General features: G+C 35.0%; 1 protein-coding gene across 2 annotated transcripts in view; it reads left to right on the top strand.

The window, feature by feature from the left end:
• ANKS1B (ankyrin repeat and sterile alpha motif domain containing 1B) overlaps window positions 1-24,569 on the top strand; it is a 446,786-nt gene that overhangs the window by 36,886 nt on the left and 385,331 nt on the right. For both annotated transcript variants that reach the window (XM_074870829.1, XM_074870833.1), the window contains exons 2-3: window positions 14,380-14,460; window positions 18,445-18,601. In XM_074870829.1, the coding sequence (XP_074726930.1) occupies window positions 14,380-14,460; window positions 18,445-18,601 (238 nt within the window). The remainder of the gene's footprint in view (window positions 1-14,379; window positions 14,461-18,444; window positions 18,602-24,569) is intronic.

Below are 24,569 nucleotides of genomic sequence, written 5' to 3'. Positions count from 1 at the left end.
TCAGATTGTGCACCCTCTGGTGAAATGATTATTTCTTCATTTAACAGAATAATTATACTGTCAAGATTGAACTAACAATCAAAACTACTTGTTGAAAGTGCCCTTAAAATGAGATGTAGAAAAAGATCTTTCTTCCCAAGATTAAAGATAATCAAAATTTAAAGTGAATTCAGTGTAAGGTAAATTCAACAGGGGTCTGTTTTTCAGTGGTTTTTGGGTCTGAATTCTTTTAACAGTTACTGTTAAGTAGCTTCCAGAGAACCTAACCTATATGTATGTCACAGGCCTTCCATCTTCATTATTCTCTAAAGATTTATACCTTTCAAGGTATTTCACAAACAAGGATCCCTTCCTCCCTGCAAATTATCAAAGTTTAAGAACCTTTAATGTAAAACAACAAAATAAATATGATTTATACATCTAATAAAGGAAAACAAGATGGAATCTGCCATCTCACAAGTGCATTTCATAACCTTTTTTGGTGTGTCATCACTTCCCCTTTTGGTGTTGTAGGCCGGTTTATCCTTACATGTTACATTTAGTTTAGTACCTAAGATACTTAGTCAGGGATTGTTTTTATTGCTGCATTATATAAAGAGGTAGGAACACTATTTGCATTAAACACAGCTGAACAAATCTCAGTAAGTGTTTCATGAGTCCTGCATGTACCACGGTGCTAATAGTAGCTTATAGGGATTGACAGTTGGGATGAATCATTTTGCATGGTGCCTTATTGTGGAATTGGGATCTCTTCTCCATTGTTTCTCAGAATCTATGGTATTGGGAGGAATATTCATACCCAAATTTGGGTTCTCCAAATATCTCTTACCAAAGAGGCAATTCAGAAAGAACATTAAATTATTCCTGTAATGGCTGAATCTTATAATGTATTTTACATAAAGGTATGTGCAAAAACAGATTTTGTGGAGTATCCTATCAGTTCTATTTAAGGAGCAGAAAGATGACAAGATTATTCAGTTAACATTCTCAAAATATTTTTCCCCAAATTTAGCATTTTTATTTTAAGATTGCTGAAACGTTCATGATCCATGGGGCTGCAACTGAGCAGAGCACTTGCAATAGATGGCTGCTATATTTTCTAGAAAACATGTTCCAGTAGGAATATTTGAGGTACAAAGACTGTTTAGTTTCTTTGTTAGTATTTCATTATTTTTGTAGAATTAAGAAACTTAGTGTTCGCTTTAGATACATCTAGAAATAAGTGGAGTTTTTTGTTCTTTTTAAGCTGTTTGAAGCTCTACATCAGCCAGATCTTCCTTTATAGTAGAAGCTTCTGTGTCATTTAAACCTCTGAGTCTTGTATTTAATTTCTATATTTGATAAGGCTTTTAAATAGAATAGAAACAATAACTCCTAATGGATTTGAATAGGGAATTCTAACATAAATAGACTGCAGATTTAGTGAATATTTTTACTGCAATTGTATTTTGCCTTCTAAGCTATGTGTCATAAATTATTTTGTTCAATAAAAGGCATCATGTTGGATGATTTTATTTTTTCTGAGTGACTCGAGTGATTATACATCTTACCAAATATTTTGTTGCTGACGTGGTGGATATGACCTTTGTAATTATTTCAGTAATGGTATTAACGAAATTTTAAGTGGTGATATTCTTGTTACATAGCCTAAAGTTTTGGAAGACCTTTGTAATATGTAAAGTTGTGAAACTATAGCCTCTCTAGTTAAAGTATGTTACTTGTCTTTGTGAAAGTAATTCTGTGCTGATAAAGTAATTCCAATCATAATCATAGTAATGCTTTGGATGCTCCTGAGGTAATTCTGACCTCTGTTGGCAAAGCACAGCAAATGAAATGTGTGCTCAGTAGCACACTTCTGTTTTCATATTATTTATTTCAGACATGACATGTTGCTGAGAGGAGGAATTAAGGCATTAATTCTATGTTTTTATTGTTGGAAAGCTTTTTTTTGTCCTACCATTCTGATTAGCTTGAGCATAGGATAGAGAATTTATGCTCAAACTGTCCTTAGTTAATAACATTTCTTGGTTTAGTAATTTTTGTACAAAAGAACAGAGTTTCATCCAATATCTTTCTTATCCAGATTTTCTATGCTATGCCAACAACATTTAAGCATGTCACATTATAATAGCTCTATGTGTTAAAGATTGGGTGTTGCAAAGATTCCATTTTAGGTTATGCAGTATGTCTTATATAGCCACCATTCTGTAATACAGTGTTTAAACCTCTGAGAAAATGTGATCAGTGGATTGGTTTTGCTCAGTTGTACTTACTGCAATAGCTAATTTCACACTAATCAACTTTCTTATTTAACATGTTAATCCAGTTGATAGAAGTAAAGAAATAAATACTGAATTGATGTAGTCTGAACAGGTGCTAATTTTGTTTTCCGTGCATCACTGATAATTTCTATCATGTATTTGTCATATCTGTCTTTATTTTCAAATGTCTTTCCTAGATTGTGTTCTTGTTAACAAAGTTAATATAATGTTGATGGAAAGAATGAGTGTTAGCACTTCAGTGGAGCCAGGTAACATGCAAATACTCTATGCTAGCATTTTAGCAAAGACATGAAGTGCACTTCTGTTTTGAAACTATGTAATTCCAGGACAGACTCAAATTGTTTAATATTTTATGTTATGGATAGGAAGGGGTTTTAGTATGATTTTGAATTAATTTTGATCAAAGTTACTTTCAATTACCTTACATCTTGCAGAAATGTACTGTTTCAGGCTTCTGATAGTCTCGGCCTTGCTCATTGTCTCCTTAGGGCTATGAAGTCTGAGTAATTGACCAACTATTCTACCAGAAAGAACAAATGTTGTGTATACGTTGCATGTATGTTATAGGTCGTTGATAGACTTCAGGAGCCTTAATATCTCAGGATTCATATTTTGGAAGTTAGTTGCTGGAGCTGTACTCTTTCACTGTTCTGAGTTTAAGTTGAGTTTGTGGCAGGTTGTCCAAAATGGTTGGACATTGTTGCTGCTGTTATGAGATGAAGATATGAAAGCTTTGGACTCAGAATATGGGAAATCATCTGGATAGTTGATGTAATACCATGTGGATGTAAACACACGGTGTGAGACTCCTATGTCTGTTATGTTCTCATATGTCAAGATAGATAGCTAGTGATTGATTACATTGATGCGGGGATTAAGACTCTACTATAGGTTGATTTCTGTATCTCCTTTTTAAATTTCAGCATAAATTGAGAATGAGGTGTGGGATGGCCTTCAATAATCAAGGAGAAGTGGAATCACATATTTTTTCTGGTGTCTGTTTTGCTAGTGTCTGATAGAATTACTCTACTTTTGAGGAAACCCTGATTAGGAAGGACAAGGTATTAAAGCCAGCTGAATTGCAGACTATAGATAGCAAGTTCTGTTCTGTGTGTCCTAACACTATAACAAGGAGTCTCATCTCAGGTTGGTTTCCGGGACAAACAATCTTTAATTCTGGAATGATGTCATAGTTCTAACAGCATCCATATTTAAAAAATTTGTGATATATATTGTTACTCTTCCCAGTGCTGCTTCCAGTGCTAGAGCTTCAGGAATTTTTATTCCACCTAAAGAAGTGTCAGTAAGTGTTCCAGGATGCATAATTAATCATTCAGAAGTTTTAAAATCTCCTTTTATAATAAATATTGACTTTGCCTGTCTGTGATAGGAATGTGTTTAAAATTGCAAACACCATGAATTTATGATGGATGGGAATACTATGTTGGACCTCCAAAAATGTATTCTGGAAAAACACCCTCTATAACTTTTCTTACTAAAGATTCAAGGTCAGTTGAATTAGAAAAAAGAATGGCTAAAGGAGTATCTTTCCTAACAAAATATGTCATCATATCTGTATTCTTGAGAGGCAGAGAAATAGGACTTTGCTTCAGTTTGTTTCTGATATGAGAAATATTAGAGTGTTTTTTTATTTTATTTTAGTGTCATCTCATTTTTACAAAAGAAGAACTTGGAGTGGCCTATCTGAGAACGTGTTCTGTTCTTCCAAAGAAAATACTGATGGTATATATTATACTTTAGTGTTCATAGGTGTGTTCATGTAAGTGTATCTTACAATCATGAGATATGCAATGGCTTTCAAAACCCTTCAGAAGATCCACTTCCATTGCTGTGCTTACAGAAAAATAATTATTGTTTATATAATTTGACTAAATACAAGTTGTCTGGGAAGATGTGAAATAACCAAGCATTTATTTATGAAGGGAGTTCAAGATATGTATGTACATATGTATATCTGTATTACATATGCACTGAAAAAAGATATAGTCAAGTATGTCTGATTATTTGTCTGTCTTTATTGTATGGCCTAAAATTACCTAGCACAGTGGAGTCTTGTTCCTGGTTGATCTTGATCAATCTATAGATCTTACACAAAGTGTATAAGTCTGATTAGTAACAAATGTGTAGAACCCATCTACCTCATATATGTAGGGAGCCCAAACTTATGATACACAGGGTGAGGAGTTGCCCTCCATAGGAACAGTTAATCTGATGCATTGATTTTCAGCATTAGCCATATGGCATCCCTGCAGATTGCTCAGATCATGTAAGATCATACATGGAGATATCACTGACAACACTTCTAAAACATGGTTCACATTGCTTAAACATGAATGATTTTACTTATTAAAGATACTGCCTGCTGCTCTGGTTTTGAACTGAGTATTTTCATAATTTAGTTAGTAGCTGTTCTCACAGTGTTCTTGTGCAGGATGATGCCAAATGAGAGTTAAGATTTTTTCCTATCGGGATGACTGGATTCTCAAGGACAGAACTCTGGAGTGGATCCAAGGATCTGTCTGACTCATCATTGACAAGCTGGAGTTACTAACGTTCACTATGAACTAAGCAAAACCCCATCTTGTCCCTGTAGACAACTGGAATACAGAGGAAACCTGCTGTCATAATTGATGAAAGCTTTCTGTCTTGTAGCCACTCCAGGCAATTTGGTTTTGACTGTAAGGATAAGGCAAAGCTAACCAGTATTAGTCAGGAACATATTGCTCTCTGAATATAGCCACAGTATTATGCAATATACCCAGCCAGCATACTTCCAGATGAGTAGTCTGTAAAGAATGATGAAGCTAAGCTAGTTAGATAAAGGTCAAATGCAAAGTAGCCTTATATATGACAAGTTCTTTTAAGAAAGCATGACTAATTTATTGCCTATTCCTTTGTGTGACATCATCAACAAGTCAAAGTGTTTCTCCTTTACGTTTTTGCATATTACCTGTTTTTTTTTATAACATTTAAACTGATATAGCTATTAACTCAATCAGAATAAAATGATATACCTTCAAATGAAATTGATTCCATCTTCAAGTAAATGGATTTCAAGTTCAGTTACTAGTTCATGTGACTTTTGTTCAGGTCTAGTATATTTAGTTTTTACCATACAAAGTACTTAACTAGAGAGACTGAGTGCTTGTCAACATGTTTTTCTAGGTAGATTCTTTCCCAGACTGAATGTATCTGAATTTGCATGTACTTACATGTGCACAGACTGTCCAATATGCAGACTCCTAGAACACACCTAAGTGTTGTATGGTTGTATGGCCTAAGTCTGCCATACAAGACCACTTATTTCTCTAGTATTTTAAACACAGATGTTCAAAGTTGGGTAAAAAACAAAAATACTTTTTGTGGCTTCTGCAGAAGCCTACTGCTCATCTTCTGGTCTGCAAAATTTAACCTTCATTCTCGTCTCAGATGAAAGCCAGCTCCTTGCGTGGTCTTAGCCTCAGAGACATGCAAACACACAAGTGGCTCCCAGGCTACTTCACCTACTTGCTGACTAGTCCAGCTTGATCTTCACTAGCAATCACATGCTGTCTCTCACACCCACACTCCCTACAGTTGCAGGCGTCATGGATACACGGGCCCTCTGACCCATGATCCTACTCTAGTTTCTGGTACCCAGACCCTCATTTGCTCCAGTTTCTCGCAATACAGACACATGGGCTCACTAATCCATCATCTGAGCCAGTTGCTGGCAGCTGGACCCTCATATACATACATGCACACAGAACAGAGTCCCTCACCCAGGAAAACAGAAATGGAATTTCCTAAGATTGAGTGCAGGACATGGCCAGACTATTTTACTGTAGAGCCAACTGTATACATGTGATCAGCCCTCTTTGTCCCTTTATCCTTCTATTTTCTCCCACTTGTTCCTCCCCAAATCACCTAAATCCATCCCTTTCCCTGCCATTGGTTCCTTTCCTAAACATTCCATAGGAAGTCTTGCTCAATCCCATGTGTCCCATACCCGTAGGCCATAGCCCCTCTCAGTCTGAAATGTGCTCCAGCATTGCCTCATCTTGATGTGTGTCACCCCTGGACAGTGGGGTGGAGGCTCTCACAGGGTAGCCCTGGGAGGAGCCCCAACAGGGTGTCTCTTCCTCTGAGTCTGTAATCTGGGTTCCTGCCTGTCATTGTGGTGCTGTGCTCTGCTGGACTTGTAGAGATGGGCCTTTAATGCGCTGATGGCTCTTCTGTGGTGAGCTTGAGAGTATCTGGGCCAGGGTGTTACTTGATTCTCCCACCTGCTGTTGTCTCTTTGTGTTCCTCTGTGGTTATACACAGAAGCTGTTTATCACATAACCTGGCACTCACATGTATGAAATTTTGTACAGTTTCTATTTATCTCAGTATTCTTCTGGACTGTTCTTCGGGTACTTCACAAGCGCAATGTCCAGGTTCTGTAATTTCTTGCCTCAGAAGTTCCATTAGAGTTGCTCCTTAAGTACTAACTCTATGAAAATATGCTTTCATAAGACCTTTTCTATTTCTTTCAATTGCAATTCTTCTTTTGTCCTAAGTTTATTCAAAGGATAAGGCCACACTGAATCTGTGAGGGGTCACATTCACTCTGTGAGACTCATCACGACTAAGGGTATTCTGAATATCCAGGACATGTGTGTCTCTCTCTATGTCTGGGATTCTGCCTCTCAGCCACACACTGAACTTCTGCCATTTATCAGACTTTTCTTAGTTCTTTCCACTGGAGAAGGTGTGGATGGCAGATTGGATTAATGACTGTACTAGCCTCATCCTTCTCTAACCAAAAATATAGTTAGTAACAGCAAGAATACTAATGGGCAAGTATACTAGGTTATCTATTTGCTGTTAAGGTTATTTGTACACTTTTAAATGCTGCCACCCTACTCAAAATTTTAGTCAGGGTAGATGTAGTCTGTCAAATCTGTCAGTGTTCATTTAGCAGTGATATTTTGCAAAACTTGAAAAACAGTAATTACAGGTAAGATACTGGTTTTTTGAGTCTTACATTGTTGGACATGATGCCTTTGTTCTACATGCTTTCTAAATTACCCTTTTTACTGCTTGTGTTATCACTTTAAGTGCTGATTCCTGTTGTATATTTGGAAAAAGATCTTTTTCTAACCAACTGTTGTAGCTATTCATGGAGGAAAGAAGCATGATCCACAGAAGATAAACATAACAGTAATGCTAAATTCATGTTGTGAGTTTATGATTTTTTTCTCTTTTTGTACTGCTTGATATACATCTTTATGAATATTACTATTACTGCACATATCATTCAGCAAAATCAAATTCTGAATTCAATCACAACAGATACAGTAGGAATGCTCTGTGAAGATGAGATTTATTAGGTAGCTATTGATGCTCATGCCTTAGATAGACTAGATGGGAGTGAATGACTCTTCTTTTTCTAATTTGTCTTCACATTTCTCTTCCCAGTTAACATTCAAAAGGGGTTATATGTATACTGGAGGCTTCTACAACAGCTGGGAGGAGAAAACCTTTCTCTGCCTTTCAGAGAGGCATAGAATCACAGATAGACTTCCCAGAAGTATCCCAGTAGTATTTTTGTGAATGTCTACTATACCTCCCTAATAAAGAATCAAATGGCACTCTATATGCTCCTTTCTTAGCTTATCCCAGCGTGTTCTTCAAGTTTCCAAGTTCAAGTGCATAATTCCTTGATAGGAAAGGAATGGAGATATCTAGGCAGAATCTTTGTATATCTTACACACTTGCTGCACGGGAGAATTTCCTTTACCTCTGGAAATCTTTAATGCCAGAGAAAGGTGGAGACTGGATTTACCTTTAAGTATTGTCTGCACTCCATTCCAATAGTAATTTCATGTTACCATGATAAATCTTACACTTATGGAATATAGTTCATACCTGTAGATCTTGTATAAGTAACGATCTTGTAAAACCCTGGCCTTTTGCTGAAATAGGATTCATTGGATTAACTTGATCATGCACTCATAAAAAGGAAGAACGACCTATGGTTTGTCATCTTCTCTGTTTTGATCACAGTCAATGCATACTTGCAATGAAATTCATTCATGATACCCAGCTATTAGGAGACTTCAAGGTAACCGTCCCTAGATATATGGACTCACAGTTTCTCACTGAGATAGATAAAATTTTGCATAAGCTATTCAAGGAGGAAGTACCTTATTGTACGTAACTCTACCTCTTTATTAGGCCACTGTGTAAGAATGAGACCTACTTGTACAGGAGCCTCTCTAAGTATAGTAATAAGTAAATGTTGTATAATAAATAATCAAACCCATATTATTTACTATATTCAGTATTTCATATTAAATAGAAATCACCAATTGAACAGAATCAGTATGGAAATAAAATCACAGTTTGGTGAAGTTCCCCTGTTTTCCAGACTTAGAGTATTTATGGCCAAGACTGTAAACAGATCAGGGTTAAAGAAAATGAGTGGTATAAGCTGCTTTAGAGCCTGAACGTGAATAACATACTTCATCCCATGAATTAGTTGACCATACATTTTGTTGTATTATTTATATTGAGACAACTAAAGAGCAGAAATCAAAAAAATAAGCACGTTCCACATATTCAAAAATGAAATTTTTTAAAAAATTTTTGAATGAAAATGATACAACAAAAACATTTGAATAAACCACTGGAATTATATATATAATACACTTTAAAAATACAGTTAATATTAACCAAATTGATAATCCCTCTGCCCTTCTTCTTTTTAGTTATTTTTAAAAGTTTAAATAATTTTTTATTATTATTATTACTTTCATTTTGAATTTTTTACTCTCAGTTGCTACATGCAACAGCTGTTTTTAATACTGAAAAGATCTAAGATAGCCTTACTCAAGATATCATCTACTTTTGTCAATTTAAGACCTATAGCTGCACTTGCTCAATAAGAATCCAAAAATGCATTTTTTGATGTTGTTTTTCCATGTAGAACTTTTGAGTGCCTTGTTATTATTTATTATGCTTTAACATATGACTTTCTAAAAGGGTTTTTCCCCACTGTCACTAAAGGCAAATACTTAAATTTACTTTCCTTGAAGTAATTTGAAAATACATCTCAAATTCATCAAAGTAGTGTAAATAATAGGTAAAACCATACATGAAAAAGACATATATTCTTTTTACAGGATAATATTTCTTACATAACACTGGATCTCATCAAAAAAGGAATCTGTACAAAGAAAAAAAATACCATATTTACTAAAATGAAACACTTTTATATTTGATAAGTAGCATTATTAATTTATATAGGTTAGAGCAACATCGTTGTCAATTTGATTTATGCATAAAATAAAGAATGAGAGCTATTTTGCTGCTGTTCACAATAGTTAACATTATTATTTTGTGTCTGAATAACTGATGATACATATTATTGGGTAAAAGTTTTAATTTTCAAAAATGCTCTGTAAAATTGTCCATATATTTTGTATAAGCTCAGTTTACATGACTAAAAATGTATGTGAATGTAGGCAGAGCATGAATTAATATAGGAGCCTGGCTATGGGCTCTAATAACTTTAGGCAATGTGTTTCTGTCAGATTAACAACTACAAAATGGAAATTTTGGAAGATTTTGTCTTAGAACAACACAAATTCCTGTAATACATATTTGTTCTATGGAACACAGGAACAATAAGGAAACTAAACTAGATTTATCTGAGCTGGTTGGTGTTTGCCACCAACATCAGTGGGAACAGGATGAAGCTTAGAATTTCCCACTGTTAAAACTGACCTGGTAAGATGAGAGTCACTACTTCAGTAGTCTGAACAGCCAAGGGGTCTCTAAGAAGAGCTTCCAAAGATATTGAAGACCTGGGAAAGAAGGTGGGGAGAGGAGTGGGAGGGGTGAGGACTAGACATGTTCTAAGTCTCATTCAGCCCTCAACAGGGTTTAGACTCTAAAATGTGCAAGCATGAACACCATGCTCTATCCACGTCCTCTGGAGGAACTGTCATCCTCTTCCTTGCCACTTCATTTCAGAGAAGAAAAAAGTTCCAAGGAGAGTTAACAGTCAGTTGTCAGATAAGGTTTAAGGGAAACCGATGGACAGACAGACACTCACGTCATCAGGCAGCCTTCTACAGCTTTTAGATTCTTACTGTTTTACCAACATATTTTCCTTTCACCTTAGCAAAATTGTCATATAAAGACCATAAATATTAGTGCATGGATAATTAAATAATAATTAAATAATGTAATGAAAGTTTATGTACAGAGGGGACATAGAATGGAAACATTTAAAGTTGTGATGGATATTCTGTGCACATATGCATCGTTCTTGTACTGTTGATAGAGAGGGTACCTGTGGGATGAAGATTAGCTGAATTAACTTCTGATTTCCTTGATTTTGTGTTTATATGTGTGTAACAACAGCCACTTCACAATTATTTTTTTCAATATAGCAAAAAGCATAGCAAAATAACAAATCAGTCAACTATCTTTTTCTTCAGTGATTTTCATATCACTTTTTAAATGCTACTCTTTATATGTAATTATCTTCAGCTCATAAAAAAGAAAAACATGTTGATTTTCTTAACAAGTAAAGAGTATTTCCAATTAATATTTGACATCAGTTACAAAGGTCAATATTCTTTGTCCACAGTGAGAGCAAACTGTAATAAGAAGGTCTTTCTGCTTTTGGCAGTATTATAAGTATTATATTTCTTTGTGCCTCACTTTGACAGGTTATAATGGAAGAAACTAATTGATGATCATGTTTTCATTCAGGGTTTTAATTCATCATTGACTGAAAACCAATTTTTTGCACAAAATGTAGGTTCAATTACTTCCTTAAAATTAATTAAATGATAGAAAGATTTTCCTGATTTACTGATGTACATAGGAAAAAAGAATCCTAACTTACTAATGCATGTAAAATTAAGATGCTTGATTATTGGCTGCATCAAAGAATTAGGAGAAACATGCTTTTGAGAACATTCAATATTAAAAGTAATCTAGAGGTGTTAATCTTCTGTCAATAAATATTCTTTTCTGGAGTTTGAATGATAATTTGTTTTGTGCCAGATTCTCCTTAGTGTTGCTTTCACAGTAACCATTGAAGTGTTTTAATACACAGATAAATCAATATATTTGATAATTCCTCATATACTGTATGTGTTTATGAAGCCAAAGAAAGGCTCTTTAGGCTTTTTATCTTTCTCTGCCCCACTTTTCTTTGAACTCAGATGCTTTTTACAGAGCTAATACACCACTAGACTTTTGCTCTGCTGTATTCTGATTACAAGAGAAGAGCTTTAGATGAACTATTCACCACAGCTGGGAGTTTTAGGGTGTAAGAGTTTCTATTCACAGACAGTTCAATTTGAATTTGTCAGTTATTAAAGCATAAATATTCAGTGTATATACTGAACCTGCATTCATTTTGTAGGAAATAATGTTGCAATGCTGTAGCAATGCAAGACCTCCTAGGAGGGGATTTCTTCACTGACCCAAGGGAAAAGAGATGCTAACAGCTGACTCCTGCTCATGTCTCCTGTATTTTTTAGTTTGATAACCAAGTTCTGATTTTGAGCATGTCTTTCTGGGAGCTGACAGCGATTAGTCTGTCCATCCTGTCTTTATCTTTAAACTGCAACAGGGGAGGTTCAGACTGGACATTAGGAAAAAATGTTTCACAGAAAGAGTGGTCAGACAGTGGAATAGGCTGCCCAGGGAGGTGGTGGAGTCACCATCCCTGGATGTGTTTAAGGGTCGTTTAGATGAGATGTTGGTGGATATGGTGTAGGGGAGAACTTTGTAGAGTAGGGCTGATGGTTGGACTCGATGATCCCAAGGGTCTTTTCCAACCTGAATGATTCTGTGATTCTGTGATCTCTCTGAGTCATCAGGATTTATTCACTCTCCTCTGTCCTTTGTCTCCCAAACTGAATGTCCTGAGGAGCTTCACATAGGTGCATTTATATACTCATTAATAAAGTTTCAGTTTAAAAAAACCCAACAGTATAGTTTCAGTTAAAAAATATTTCCCAAGACCAGAGTCAGGAAGTACAACAATGTGTTAAAGAGTGCCTGGATTAAAGGAGAAAATTAGAGGAGAAAAGAACTAGGTTTTGGTTGTGTTTGGGGTTTTTTGTGTTTTGTTTTGCCTTTTTTTTTTTTTTTTTATTAAGGCCTAATGCATCATGAATAATATATGAGCTCATGGATCCCTTGCATTTTGAAAAAACAACCAACAGGCAAATCCTAACAGCTGTAAACCGAAGCAAAGAAGCAAGCAAAACCAAGTAAATTAATATTCTGGTCATTTATAAATTTATTTTAAAATTTAAAATATGACTGTCTATACCACTTTTTTTTTTTTTTCCTGCTTCATTCTCCTATAAGCTGGTACAAATCAAAGGAAGAAAGTAGAATCCAATAAAGAAGAAAATAACTAATAAAGTATTTTGCAAAAGAAATTATAGAATATCAATAGATAAGGATTTATTTTGTTTCAGTAGATAAGGACAGCCTGTCTTTGCCATATAAATAACATCTGTTTATTATGGAAGAGTTATCATTTCAAGGACTCAATTTTTACTGCTTCATGAAGTTGAAATAATTTCTTTTAACTGGAAAGATTAGAGTGACTTTCCTAGTTGGAAGTTGCCTTTGTAGAAAAGAACATCTACAGACTTCTGAGCAGATTAAAAAAAAAATTGCTTCATTTTTTGCTTCTTTGCAGCCAAGAAAATATTTCACTCCTGTTCTTCCAAGAAATTAAATTGCAGGAAGAGGTGAGGTACCCAGCACTGCGTAGCACTGGGTAGTGCAGAACACAATGTATCACACAAATAATTCTGTATTCATGCAGTATTATTTATGGGAAAACTACTGCTTAAAATTATGAGCTAATTAATCATTTAAACACACACAATGAAAAACAGACCAGTCTACAACATCAGTATTCCATAGGTAATAAAATACAGATTCTGTAGTAAAGAAGTCTTAAAAAGCATATGTTAAGCATAATGTATCATTTTATTGGTGTAGATCATGAAAAATGTCAGTATGAAAAACTCTTTTTACCTGTTAGCTTCAGATTATGTTCTTTAAAGTGCAGCACTTGATTCTAAGGTATGAAGTGAAGGGAAAATATGGCTTGCCAATGACTGCTTAACACTGTATTAGAAGCTAAAGAAAAGAGACCGTAATTCAGGACTCATAATCTTGTGTCCTGGAAGTTGTAATGCTAATGACTGAAAACTGTGTTACAGAATAAAAAAATTGCTTCCACAAAGGATACAGTCAGTTTTAAATGTAGTCAGAAAAAAACCTGCTGGTACTCAATATGCCTCTGGTATCCAATTTTCAGGGTTGGGTGATTGTTTTGGAGTGGGTTGTTTTGGGGTTTTTTGGTAGATTAGCAGTCATGTTTTTCTACTTTGAAACCAAAAATTTCCGTTACTATTTTGTGAAGAGTCCATGATAGATTGTGAAACTGTTTACATGGAACATAATATGAAGCTGACTAAAATAAGTGCTGTAAAATACAGAAAGATAACAAAAAAAAATGAAACGTCATTTATTAAACTTTTGGTTTATATATATGTAATTTATTTTTAAATATATTTGGTTAATATGGGAGCTAAAATATCAGGCCAAGTAAAAAGAATAAATTTACTGTCCCTTTAAAGGATATCATTGGTTCTCACTAATCTTGCATTTGCATGAATCTAGACTAACTGACCTAAAGTCAATGAATATATACTTGTGAAAAAAAGTGCAAAATCAGATTATAGTCTCAGTGTAACTACCAGAGTAATACTGGGAGAGCAGATCCAGTTGAAATGACAGAATAGTTATTAATCTTTGAGACTGCCCTACATAAAGTTCATGACTGCTGTAAAGATGAATGTGTAAAATTATTTTTATAAATAAATTGTATTGGTATCAACATGACATTTGCTATTTTAAGTTCTTTTCAAGATAATTTGTCTCTTAAAGTTTAATCACACTTGCTGCAGAGATCTTTAGATTATTTATACATCAAATTTCTGACATTTCTCTACTTGCCAAGCCCAAAATTAACTTTACAATTGTGCTTTACTTGCAGCATCTGGCGAGGACCAAATATAAACTGCACAGACAGTTCAGGTTATACTGCTTTACATCATGCAGCTTTAAACGGACACAAGTAAGTGCCTCACGTTTAGTTTTTATGTAGAATGGTGTTTAACTGCATAACTTAAAAATATGTAGCATAGCTCTGAGATTTCCACAGAAAGTTGACAGACCCTGACTTACTAAAGTAATCTTATTTCCCATGGGATATATTAATATAAGATTTTTTGACACTCATTGATACCAGCATGTAGTAATGACAAATGGGAAATGCAGTTTAGAAGCTATTGATTCTGTACTGGTTCTTCCAAATTCTTCCTCGATTTTGAGTAAATTTGTTATTGTTACTGCTAGTGGTGACTCTAGTGCTTTTTAGCTGGTGGGAAATTGCAACAGAAGATTTTGTGTGTGTATGTACACGTGTAGTGCATTGAATGTTTAAGGAAGAAATGTTGTGAAACAAAAGACCATTAATCATTATCAAAGTAAAACTAACATGGTAAGAATATTTAGTAGTTATACACTTGAAAGCAGTAAAAAATGGCTATTACCTTGTATGGGACCTCATAGCTTTTCCCTCCCTGCTGTCCATCCAAGTTACCATATGCATGTCTCAACAAGCTTGGGGAAAGCTTGCAAAATCCCCACTCAAGAGTACCGCAGGTGAAGTGAACTCTATGCCATTGATGTGTCAGTAAAAAAATGTGGAAACTTGCTACATATTTTGCTATTACACCTCCTAACTTGATCTGTGTTACCTCTGTTATTAGGTGTTGCCCCTTGCTACATGTTACCTCCATTGTATTATTCTTCCAGCTGCATGTTGTTATTAAGCAGAACAAGAAAGAAAGATTTTAATGAAGTCTATACAGTAAGGCTTTGGGTTATTTCTCTGTGGGAGATAAGGAACTGATCAAAAACCAACTGCAATTAAGAGTGATTTGCACTAATTTAATGTGGTTTTGGACTGTCCGTAAGATAACATATGAATCCATAATAATTGTATGCTTAGTTTTCTCATTTCACAATTTTTGTGTTCTTCCTTGGAAAAATTAAAACTTTAGGATGTGTCTTTAATTGTATTCTAGAAACCCGCATATTTTCTTTAGAACGGATTAATCTTTTGGTGAATATAGGTATAGAATATTCTGTTTCTGAATAAATACATGACGTTAAAATACTGTTAAACAAGACATTGTGCATTTTCCAAAATTTCAGTTCTGTAACAAGATTGAGAATCATCCATTAATATAATTTACCTCCATGAAAGTAGGTCTAAGTTCTTAATATGGTCTATTAAACTCAGCCTTTTTTTAAAAAGGGAGAAAATCACATTTCTCTTGTTTATTGTTTATGGATTGTTTCTTTTGCCACTGCACATTTTTGATTGACAAAAGCCCAAGCCTTAGCTTGCAAAGACTGCTGGTTTTAAGTAGATGAAAACTGAGTTTAGTATGTTTAATACTCACTGTAAACCAATAGTTACCTAGCAAAGTAAAAATATTGCTGTATAAACACTGAGTCTATCAGAGATTTCAAGTGAATACTAGCAATATAAAATCCCAAACCATACAAAAGTCAAATAGTGTTTTCAGACACAGTGTTGGCCAAACTTCTGCTGAAGTCAGAGAGAACTTCAAGATGTGGACTTACGTACAGCAGCAGATATAACTGCAGCTTTTGAAAAGGTCATAATGGCCGCTGGCTGCTGTGAGCCCTTACCTTCACAGCAAGGTAAGTAGCAGTTACTGACATCACATTTATAGCTTTTTATATTAAAATAAACTGAAATACATCATGAGATATTTAATGATAAATCATGATGGTTCAGGACCTGCTAGCCAAGCCATCATACTGATCCTGCTGCAATGGTAGCACTGTCAGCAAGGGAATTGGACAGACAGCTCATGGTTGTAATTTTGTTAGTCACCACAAATTACAAATAGCTTTACACTCTGTTTCAGATTTGAAACTTGATATTCAAAATCAATATTGGGTGTAATCTTTTGACACAAGAGCCTTCCCACTTAGGAGAAGTTCTTGGCCTTTGAAAACTTTGGAGGTTTTAATTTTTCACGCTTTTCATTGGGATGAACCTGAGAGATTTCAGTTTTTCAGGAAAAGGGAGAAAATAACACTTAATGGCCCAAGCAATAATTTGTGTCTGGGATACTTGTTGGACACCAGTGTTCAAGTGCCTGCTTGATCGTTGTATGTGATGAATTCCCTCCTTTGTGGTTATTCTGGGATAGTTCTTTTTCCTTTTGAAACTATTCTGCTTTATATAATTAAATCATATCTGGGGCAGGCACTTGAATCTCAGTCTCCCTAAGTAATTTTACTTAGCCCAGTAATGTTACTGGGCTAAGGACTCTCAGTCGTCTTCTTTCTGATACTTATTTCTACAAAATGAAAAAGTTCTGACAGAGTGCTAAAAAAGACTCACCCTGGAGAAGTTGATGGGTCAAGGCATTCTTGAAGGATGAAGGAGACCTAGGTTCTATTTTGTAGTTTGAATCTTGCAACAAACTTTTCCCAGTAGTTGCTGTATATTGTTATCTATAGATTTCAGTTGTGGAGGGGTTTTTTGCTGTTTTCCCCCCACTTAGTTCAATTTCTGTTTCCTTTGTTTTGTGTCCCTTTAAAACTACTCTGTATCTCTAGCCTTCATTAGATCATCTACTGCAAGACTGACTATTATTACAGGAGAAGTCTGTCAAACCTTATTTGTACTCAAAGTTTCTCTCCAACATCAATTTTCTGGAACTTTCTGTGGCAAAAGTCTTTCTATAGTGGAGCTGCTCATTCTTGGTGTTTTCATGTTATTTGACCTTGTCAGGAGTAAGCAAAATCCAGTTTAAAGTCTCCCTCAAAGCTTAGATGTGATGACTCCAGTATCTCTATGATTTATTTTGAAGACAACTGGGAGTTTCTTTTGACTTTGATATATTCACTATTACTTGCCACACTTTTCTCTCAATAGGTAATTAAATAAGGTTCCATCAAGGTTGGGAGAAAAATTGCCTCAGGATTTACCTTCTGTCTTAGCTTGTAGTCAAGGGCTTCGTTTTTAGTCATAACATAGGCTGCATTGAGCTCCTTCCCCCGCCATGATGTTTTGAGCCAAATCAGTAAGAGCCAGTGTTTCCATAATCGGCAAAAACATGAATAGAACTGTCCACACTGGATCATAGATGCTATTAATGTAATAACTAATGAGAAGACAAATGGATAGATAAGACAATTTATTTACTTTCTGACATACTTGATAACATGATCATTCCACACAGTTGATTTTTACGTTTAACTTTTGAAGTTAAGTACAGGAGACTGCTTAAAAATCAGGGATGCAATATACCAGCTTATACTAATCTTTCATTTAATGTATGATAAGCCACACTGAAAATACTGAAAGAAATATAATAAAAATTAAAATAATAAAAGTCACTTTTCTCCTCACTGCTCTCAGGAAGCTGGATGTGGGAAATGAAAACAGAAGTAGTTATTCCATAGAAGATAGTATATATCTAACTAGACCATCATTAAACTGTTTCCTCCATCTTTGAGTTAATGCCTTAAAGATGTATAAAAACTGTTAATTAAGCCTTACTGCAGGAACCATGTCCATAAATGTACCCTCTTGTCTTCCTGCCTTCAGAAGTCAGAAATGATGGGGACAGGAGTACTTCTCTGCCTTTAGTGCTTGGAAGGTTTGTCTTGAGGGACATGAACGTAGCCTCGATTGGCAAATTCTAAAAATGATTACATGGCCAGGTGATCCTGTTGAAAGAAACAAATTCAGAGAACTGATCATAATGTTGTTGATGGGTGTTCATAAGGAGTAAGAATTATTACAATTAGTAAAATTTTGGCTATGTTTTACTATCCATTTCATTCTTAGAAATGATTGGTCTTCATTTTTGTAGCTGTTTCACTTGAAATATATGTTTTTTTCTGTTATCCAGGGTAAAAATTTTGATAATATGTATGTTCATGTAAAAAACTTAACAAAATAAGCTTTCTGTCAATTTTTTCAGATTTACTTACTGTTTTCCAGGGATATAGTTCTGAAATTACTTCAGTACGAAGCATCAACTAATGTGGCAGATAATAAAGGTTATTTTCCTATTCACTTGGCTGCTTGGAGAGGAGATGTAGACATTGTGAAGATTCTCATCCATCATGGGCCATCACACTCCAGAGTGAATGAACAGGTGAGGTGATAAAAAATATTTGTGTACTTCATCAGAAAAGAACAGCACATATTCTTTAGGTCTGGCAAATCTATAACCAAGTTAAAAAAACCCAACTCCTTTCCATTGTTTCAGTAATTTCTTTCCTGAGACTGATAAAATCTTCCAATATAAGCATACCAGATATCTTTCTTCTGGATGGACATTGACCTAAAGGATATTAGATCTTACAAGTATGAAAAAACCTTCTGCTTGTTTCTGAAAAACCATATGAAGACCTACTCTAATCTTATACATATCGATGTAAATATCTGATGTAATATCTGATGTAAATACACACTATCTTATACATATTGATGTAAATTTGCATAAATTCTGTGTCTTTTTTACTTTATTAGATACTAAATTCCTGGAAAACTTTGAGATAAATTAATACTCTTGGTATATTTTGAGTGTACTGTAAATGAACTGATATGCAGAGATAAATGACAAGCCAGATGGACTGCATGTGTGCATGTGCAGTGGAAAGGACACATAAATACTAGGAAAAAATGATGAGAGTATTACAGTTGGTAAGGGCAGGACAAGTATGTTGCATTCTGTTGTCAAACATATGGCAAACCTTCTGTTTCCATTCTGTATATTCTTATATGGTCCATTTGTAGAGTTAGTATTTAGAAATAGAAGGAAAGAAGGACATTTAAATCTGACACCATCTGAACTGCTTGAGGACTGGAAGCAGGCTATGAAATATGAGTGATAACTATAAGTGAGGAAGTTACTGGAATGCAAAGTTGAGAGTCAGCTTCAGATTCAGATCTAAATTTTAGTGTCTACATTGCCTGTATATGCACCATTTTATTCCACAAAGGTCTAGTCAGTGTAATCACAGGAGCCAGCAGGGTTATTCAGGTGACCAAAAGTAAAGCAGGATTCATTTGTCCAAACACAGAAATCCAGTACCTTCTAAGGCCTTGCAGTAACTGAGACATCTGCGGGGGCCTGAAGGTATGGCAGAGGATGCTCAGAATTTCCATGTCCTTGTGGAGTGGCTGATGGACTCCAGGTGGGGTACCCTACAGCACCTCAAATGGCAAAGTACAATTTAACAAATGAATTGCACTTTCAGTGTCTACGTTAGTGTGGCTGGAAGGCAAACTGTGAGAAAATAAATGTTAGACCTGAATTGCAAAAACTTAACCAGTGTGAGATGCCATTCCTTGAATAATCTATTTGATACTTGAGGTTATACACTTAGCCATTGGAATCCATACAATTACTATGATATGAATATTAAGTATTAGTGCAGGAAATATAGGAAATTCTGCTGAAATATTGAACATCTGATTCTATACCCCACTGGCTCAAAAAACGATCTTGTCATCACATCTCCTGCTGGTTGTGCATTTTACCCAAAAACTTTATAATGGAAAATGTGTGAGCAATCCTCACAAGAAATGTTGGACCTTAAGTCTCTTAAGGGAATCTTGATCATACTAAACTTTGAAGTTAAACTCAAGCATACACAGTTCTTCTGACCTTGTAAATCCTGTGGTGTTCCACTCTAGACAATGTCCAGCTTTAGTATGTGGACCACTTTGCTGGCACTAACTTTCCCCTACTAATTAGCATTGTATGCATGAAAATATTATCCATATCATGGAATGAGGAAAATGCCATGTTGATATAAAGTCATCTCCACCCACATATTCTTAAATAACACCAGAGGGGCATCCTTACCCACCCTAATACCTATTGTACATTCCTACGAGTCTACAGGTTTCTGAGGCTTTTGCTTATTTGCTTATAGGCCCTATAAGCCAGGTGGCTTCTCATGGCTCTCTTAGCTTCTCTCAGATGTGTGGAGCTGAAGCTACAGCTTGCAAGAAATCCTAGGCAATTTTTCGTCCTTGTTTTTTCTTCTGAGAGTTGGAGAGGAGGATAGCCAATTTTCCTGACACTTTTTCACCACAGCAAACAATATACTCAAGTCAGACTTTTCTTCCTTTTTTTTTTTTTTTTTTTGTAAGGATCACATTAAGAATTTCAGTTTAAGAAGATAGTTTTGTTCATTATTTAAAAAATTGTTGCAACTAATTTGCAATATAGCTTTGCTTTTCATTTATTTTATTAAAATTCTATGTAAAAGAAATGCTTCTAAAAACTTAAGTGAAAGTAATGAACAACATAACAGAAGTCAATGAGAAGCTCATGATGCACAAATGTATATTACAGGAATTAATGGATTTAATATGGTATACCATAAATTTATTGAACTGCATTCTACACATTTAAAATGCAGTTAACTAGCATCATAGGATCATATCAAGCCATATCCAGCATCTAAAGCTCTGAATGCCCCCTACTGTTCCTATTACATAAAATTGAAAAAAATGGTAAAGAGGCGAACAGTTAAATAACAATCATTTTATGGGGGTGGTGGAATGTAGACTGTCAACTCTGCACACAGAAAGTGGTTACAGCGTAACAGTTATGTAAGAATAACTCTATCACTGTTTAATAGAGGAGTCTTAGTTGACATGCATGATGTATGTTTTAAATTACAAAATATGGTGAAGTTACAAAACATGTGTTTGAACTTCATTGCTGAAGACTTGAAAATATGTAAATTATAAATTGAATGAAGATCAAATAAGTAGTATGAGGTCGAGATTTATTGGTAAGTTAATGCCAAATAAAATAAAAAGGTGTGCTGTTAACAGTCAGACTACTTACATGTTTATGTAAAGACATCTGGATAGCACAAACATTTATTATGGCAATTCTCATCATAGAATTACATAATTGATAAGGAATCCTAATCTGTGAAAAAATAAATAATAAATAACAGCTACATATAGGTTAGTATGTAGTGTTTGGTATTTTTTCAGGAAATCACATGCCAAAAGGCGAATGACATCAGGAATAAATATCAAGTCCAAAAAATATAGATATATATATAGAGTATGGATAGTGAAAAATTTACAGAAAAAATGTGAACACTGCTGAAGTATCTTGGTGATGTTCCCTGTTTTGTGATTCTGCCTGTTTTTCTTTATGCACATAGCACATCTTTTTCCTTACATTTGTCTATTTAATATACTGTGGAATTTGCCTGTGCATCAAATTGTAATTGTCATAAAAATCACTCACATTTCCTTAATGCAATTTGACACTTCTAAATTGTGAAGGAAAATAGTTCAAGATGCATTCATAATATGTAAATACCTGACATCTAACATATTTACTGACTTCCCCAAATCATCAAAATGAAGCACAGACATTATATGCTTCTCTCAGTGACACCTCAGGGACTTTCAGAAGTACAATTCATTTCCAAAGTAGCCACCAAACCCAATAATTTTCATGTTTTGCATTTGATGCTCCCCCTCCCCTTAAATTAGAGACTATGTGGATGAATTTCAGAATTTCCCTTGCAACTCTTATTATAATCTTATTAGAAGAAAAAAATGTGCAGAAGCAATCCTTTTGATTTGAGCCAATTGCAGCAATAAATTTGAAGAAAACATTTATTCAAATTACAGAATTATTTTTAAATTTTGTTTCCACATAAGTAAAGGTGAATTTCAATGGGAAGTCAGTAGATTTTATTTTGATTCACACTGGGTAATTTGCAGCAGAATTTTTCCCAATAAGTTTTACAAAAATAGTCCTTTTGAAAAAATATTACTATCTAAATCCAAGTATTCTCTAAATGTGGCATCTTTATTTGTCATCATATTGTTCTTATATGGTAAAGATATTCATTAGAATATGTTCATAGAATCATAGAAATGTTTGGGTCAGAAGGGATCTTCAAAGATCATCTAGTCCAACCCCCTGCAGTGAACAGGGACATCTTTCACTAGATCAGGTTGCTCAAAGTCCCGTCCAACCTGGTCTTGAACACTTCCAGTGATGGGACATCCATGGCTTCTCTGGGTATCCTGTTCCAGAGTCTCTCCACCCTCATCATAAAAAATTACTTTCTTATATCCAATGTAAATTGGATAAACCGTTGCCCCTTGTCCTGTCACTACAGGCCCTGATAAAAAGTCTCTCTCCATCTTTCTTTATAAGCCCCCTTTATATATTGAAAGGCTGCAGTAAGGTCTTCCCGGAGCCTTCTTTCTCCAGGGTGAACAATCCCAACTTTCTCAGTCTCTCTTCATAGGAGAGGTGTTCCAGGCCTCTGACTATTTTTGTGGCCCTCCTCTGGACCTGCTCTAACTGGTCCATGTCTTTCTTGTGCTGGGGGTCCTGAAATTGGATGCACTACTCCAGCTGGGGTCTCACAAGAGCAGAGTAGAGGGCGAGAATCACCTCCCTCAACCTGTTGGCCGTGATTCTTTTTATACAGCCCAGGAAAGGATTGGCTTTCTGGGCTGCAAGTGCACATTGCCAGCTCATGTCCAATTTTTCATCCACCGGTATCCCCAAGTCCTTCTCTGTAGGGATGCTCCTAATTATTTCATTACTGAGTCTGTACTGATATTGAGGATTGCACTGACCCACGTGAAGGACCTTGCATTTGGCCTTGTTGAACTTCATAAGGTTCACATGGGCTCACCTCTCAAGCCTGTCAAGGTCCTTCTGGATGGCATCCCTTCCCTCTAGCAAATCAACTGCACCACTCAACTTGGTGTCACCACAGACTTGCTGACAGTGCACTTCATCCCACTATCTATGTCATTGATGATCATATTATATAGTATTGGTCCCAGTACAGACCCTAGGGGAACATCACTTATTACTGTAAAGTTCATTAGGGATTAGAATACAGAGACTTAAACTGCACTCAGAAGGAAAAAATAGAAATGGAGCAGGATAGCATGCAGTGAAGAATTTCAGTACCTCTATCAATTGTTGTAGATATAAAGAGAAACACGAAGAAACGTAATAGTGTAATAGGGAGAAGGAACTGTCCAACTATGTTGTTTATGAGTATTTCTCCTCCTACAACTGATATTTCTAGTTTAAGTAAAATACTTTTAGTTTTACATTTCTGTTGCAAATAATTGTAAACTACTTGTATCTCTTAAAAGAGTTTGATAAACTAAAACTTCTGAGTTGACTGATTACTTGACTTGCTTTTATAGGCAATTGCTCATGCACTAAACTTTCTGTGTTCATTTTTGATTCTGCATGTAGCCAAATTTTCTGCTATTATAAACTATATAATTTCAGCATTCATACTACAATGGATAACTTTTGATACACATTGGAGCCATGTTCAGAATTTCATTCAGGTTCCACTGAAAAAGATCATATCTCTCCAAATGCCTTTGTATATTTGTTTGGTCTCATTAATGTTGGTTAGATACATTTGTGCAAATGCAGTCCCTTTTCAAAATTACAGTTAAACCCATTATCATTTCTGTGTTAAAAATCATCAGGGGTCCGCATGCCAAAAAATATTCCTAGACTTTTGGCAGACAGCTTTAGGCATTGGTGGAATATTATTTTGTGACAGGACAAGACCTCATGAAAGAAAAAAAATTCAATCAGGAATGGTAGGTCTTAAAAAAAATCCAACAAAGTTAGAGAAACACATCCAGTGATACAATATAGAGCTTCTGTAAAATACCTAATAGGTTTGAACACTCAGGTTTCTAGATTTTTGAATGTAAGCAAAGTTATGAATAATTTTTTCATCTGTGTACAATTACAGTTGTAGCAGAATTAAAAAGGAAAATATTTAGTCTTGCCTTAAATGCTTTGATTTTTAAATAAGTTTTGAAAATACATCTGGAAATATTAGGGATGCCTAAATTCTAATGCTTGGTTTTGTGTTTAAGAGAATACTTGCTAAGGAAATTTATGGGCTTTTTATTTCTTCCATGACTTTTAAATTAGGTTCGTTGATGATGTGTGATAAGAAGGATGTCATTAGTTATTTTTCCACATAAAGTGTAAAAATCTGTGCGTTGTGTAAAAACCCATTTCCTTCCTCAAAAAGAATGGACAATAAAGTCACAGTGTTGTTCCC

This window comes from Strix uralensis, chromosome 5 (genome assembly GCF_047716275.1).
Source record: "Strix uralensis isolate ZFMK-TIS-50842 chromosome 5, bStrUra1, whole genome shotgun sequence".
NCBI classification, from domain to species: Eukaryota; Metazoa; Chordata; class Aves; order Strigiformes; family Strigidae; genus Strix; species Strix uralensis.
This window is presented reverse-complemented; position numbering and strand designations above follow the sequence as displayed.